General features: G+C 37.8%; 1 protein-coding gene across 1 annotated transcript in view; it reads right to left on the bottom strand.

Annotated features, from left to right (window-relative positions):
* Nucleotides 1-1,529, bottom strand: part of LOC109208869 (general transcription factor IIF subunit 2-like) — a 10,368-nt gene extending 8,839 nt beyond the window's left edge. The window contains exon 1 of the mRNA XM_019372025.1: nt 1,020-1,529. Coding sequence (XP_019227570.1) covers nt 1,020-1,292 — 273 coding nt within the window. The 5' untranslated portion in view covers nt 1,293-1,529. The remainder of the gene's footprint in view (nt 1-1,019) is intronic.
* Between the last annotated feature and the right edge of the window lie 1,822 nt (nt 1,530-3,351).

Genomic DNA, 3,351 nt, shown 5'->3' with positions numbered 1-3,351 from the left:
CCCCCCCTTTGATGGCATTTGGTTAAATAAGTGGCTCTATCATATGGAGTAGTTTTTTTTTTTTAATGACGGTGGTGCAGGCCAGCTTGCGCGCACCTCAACTATTGCACTGGGTACTTGTTACCTCCTACCGTATAGGTACCAGGTAACTATGTCCACCACCAAGGCTTAGGCAATCATAGTAAGTAGTTATTCCAAGTTAATTGATACGTACTTAATACGGGTAAAGTATAAGTATCTGCCTATCTGGTGTGGGTTTTATGCTAATTTTTAGTCTATTTGAATGCCCATAGAGTATCTACACCCATCCCAAACCAAACCCCTCCCCCAGACCAGAAAAAATGTGAGACAAGCAAACTAAGCATTCTTCTAAAAGCTTCATACATCTAAAACTAACACATTCAATCAAATAATCGTAGAAAAACAATATAAACCCTACAAGCCGCAGTTAACTGCTCACCAGAACACCAAAAAAAAAAAAAAAAAAAAAACTCATATAACACCCCTTGAAGTGTGGCCCTTCCCTAAGGGGGATGCTTCGTGCACCGAGACCGCCCTTTTATACAAACCACCAACACTGATAAAGAGTCCGCAATGGAAACAATAACAACAAATTACAACAACAACAACAACAAACCCAGCTTAATCCCATATGTGAGGTCTGGGGAGGATAGTGTGTATGAAGCCTTATCCCTATCCTGTAAAGACAGAGGCGGTTTCCGATAGACCCTCAGTTTAAGGAACAGTAAAACTAAATCAACAAGCAATAGCAGCAGTAATGTAATAAGGTAATGGAAGCGAGTGACATAACAAGTAAATAAAGAGCCAGGAATAAAAGAATACTATTGTAAACCTAGGAAAAACTCACAACTACCTGTCAACCTACCACCTTACTCATCCACCTCCACACCTTCCTATCGTGGGTCATTGCCTAAATATAGTTTCTACAAAAGAAGCAAAACAGAGGAGACTAAAAAATATAAACTTCAATATTAATTTGCACGTGTGTAAGTAGGTACCTGAGTAGCATCATTGGAGAGGAGAGGGTCAACGGCGACGACGACTTTAGCGACAGGCGCAGGAGAAACAAAGGAAGAGAGGCCGTCATTGTCAAAATTAAGAGGAGGAGTTGAAGAAGAATGTAGATGTTGTTGGAAGAATGTGGAGACAAGGGTAGGGCATTTCATCAGCCACACATTTCTGTCCGGTTTATTCATCTCCAAATGGCTGTTCATCGTTACGCCATGCACGGCTGCACTCTTGAGGTTGCTTCCGCTCATTTTCTCCGCCATTTCCTATTACGGTATACGGCAGTTGGGGTTTCGGGAATCGCAGATTTTGTGATTATTTAAAGGAATCCACTGTAACAAACCATGCAAGATTTTTCGAAATTAAAAAAAACAATAATGCTTATATATGGGAAAATAACGCGAAGGGGGAAAAAGAAGAAGAAAAGATTCTGGCCGTAAAAACATTAATTACTGGAAAGAAAGACAGCAATTGTGATGCTCATATGAAGAAGAAGAGAGGAAAAAGTATTATACCAAAGAAGGATGATATCAAATTCTCTTTTCTTTCTTATAATATTTAAGTGTGATTTTTCAAGAAGTTACATTAATTAAAATACGGAAAAGGGCTTAAATTACCCCTATCGTATCTTAAATGATTTATAAAATACCTCCGTCCATCTATCCGTCTGAAAATATATAGGACGTTAATTCCATTATCAAATTTACCCCGCGACTAACGGAACTCCATATGGGCCTCTCATTAAATGATGTGGCATTCTTTCATTTGTCCACGTGGCTCAGTGGGGCTGACATTGTATTTGGGTAATTTTCGACCCATTTAACCGATCCGACCTACTCCTTTTACCTTATAGCCACTCTTTTAACCATATACCCACATATTTTACTCGTCTTCTTCCCCAATTTAGAACCTAGGTCATCAGGTTGCTTACCCGATTCTTCTTCCCCAAAATTTCTCCTTTTCAACTAATTAAATCTTGTCTTTTTCCTTCAAATCTTGTGGTTGGCTGTAAAAGTTCCGCCTTTATTGAATAACAAAAAATTCAAATGTCTGGAAATTTTGTCTCTTCTGGTTCGTTGCGTCGTTGTGGCACTACAAGAAAAATGGCCTATGGCAACACCGATAAAACCGTTGCCAAAAATAGAAAAACCGTTGCAATATTCCTATTGCGACGGATTGGGCTCCGTTGCAAGATAAGGCGTTGCAATTGGTCTATTGCAACGGTTTTTTGCGATGGTTTCGGAGCCGTGGTCATAGCGGTATCTATCGCAACGGTTTTACAGTAGCCTAATACAACGATTATTAAAAGCTATCGCAACGAGCATGAACCGTTGCAATACGACTATTGTAACAGTGCAAAACCGATGGAATAGACCTACTGCAACAGTTTGTTGATATAGTTTAGCTTATTTATTGCAATGGTCATTACAAGCTAGTGTAACAGTTATTTAAGCTATTGCAACAATTTTTCGAGCTATTACAACATTTATTACAAACTATTGCAATAATTTTTACGAGCTATTGTAATGGAGTAAATTATAATACGCTGGAATTTATCCATACCATTAAAGGAAACTATATTCATCCACAAAATCATCATAAAAAATATCCAACTAGTATTATCCAAATATAAGAGAATATTGACTAACAATTCAAGAGTTAGATTGCATATAAGTTTGCAAAATATTCAAAAATAAGTACAGTCCCAAAATATCTGAAGGTATAGATCAACCAATACTCTTTAAGTAAGGTCTTCACTGCTTTCATCTTCCATTTGTTCGTTTTCTTCACCTACAAATTCAAGACATAACAATATTTAGAGGGTAAGGAAAAAAATAAGCATATTCAACCAGTACTTCAACAAGTAAGAAAATTGAGGTTATCTTCAACCAACACTTCATCTATTTACTACTGTAACTACTTTTAGATGACTAGTTTTTGAAGTACAAAATTTATAAGATCACATCAATAATAATAGTAAATATGTGTGTAAGCGCCAAGACCATTGTAAGCGCCAACAGTCCCATCATATTGATGTCAGGGATGTTTTGAACGCAAAGAAACAATAAAATTTGGAGCTTGCTAAATCTACGGGAGCTTGGTTGATATTGGAACAGGCAGGGCTTCACATGTATTGGAGGTAGGTTCAACAAAGGAGAAGGACAATCCTAATCCTAGTTTAACTGGACTGTTGGTGCTGAACAGATTGTTCCAGCTGGTGTTGTTGGTCGTGGTGCAGTTTAGAATCGAGCTAATACAGGTAGTAATCAACAAGGAACTCATGAATCAAGGAGTTAGGAGTGGTATTGATGCTCTAGAAAC

This window comes from Nicotiana attenuata, unplaced genomic scaffold, assembly GCF_001879085.1.
Source record: "Nicotiana attenuata strain UT unplaced genomic scaffold, NIATTr2, whole genome shotgun sequence".
NCBI lineage: Eukaryota > Viridiplantae > Streptophyta > Magnoliopsida > Solanales > Solanaceae > Nicotiana > Nicotiana attenuata.
Note: the sequence above shows the minus strand (reverse complement) of the source record. Positions and strands in the feature narration are given on the sequence as shown.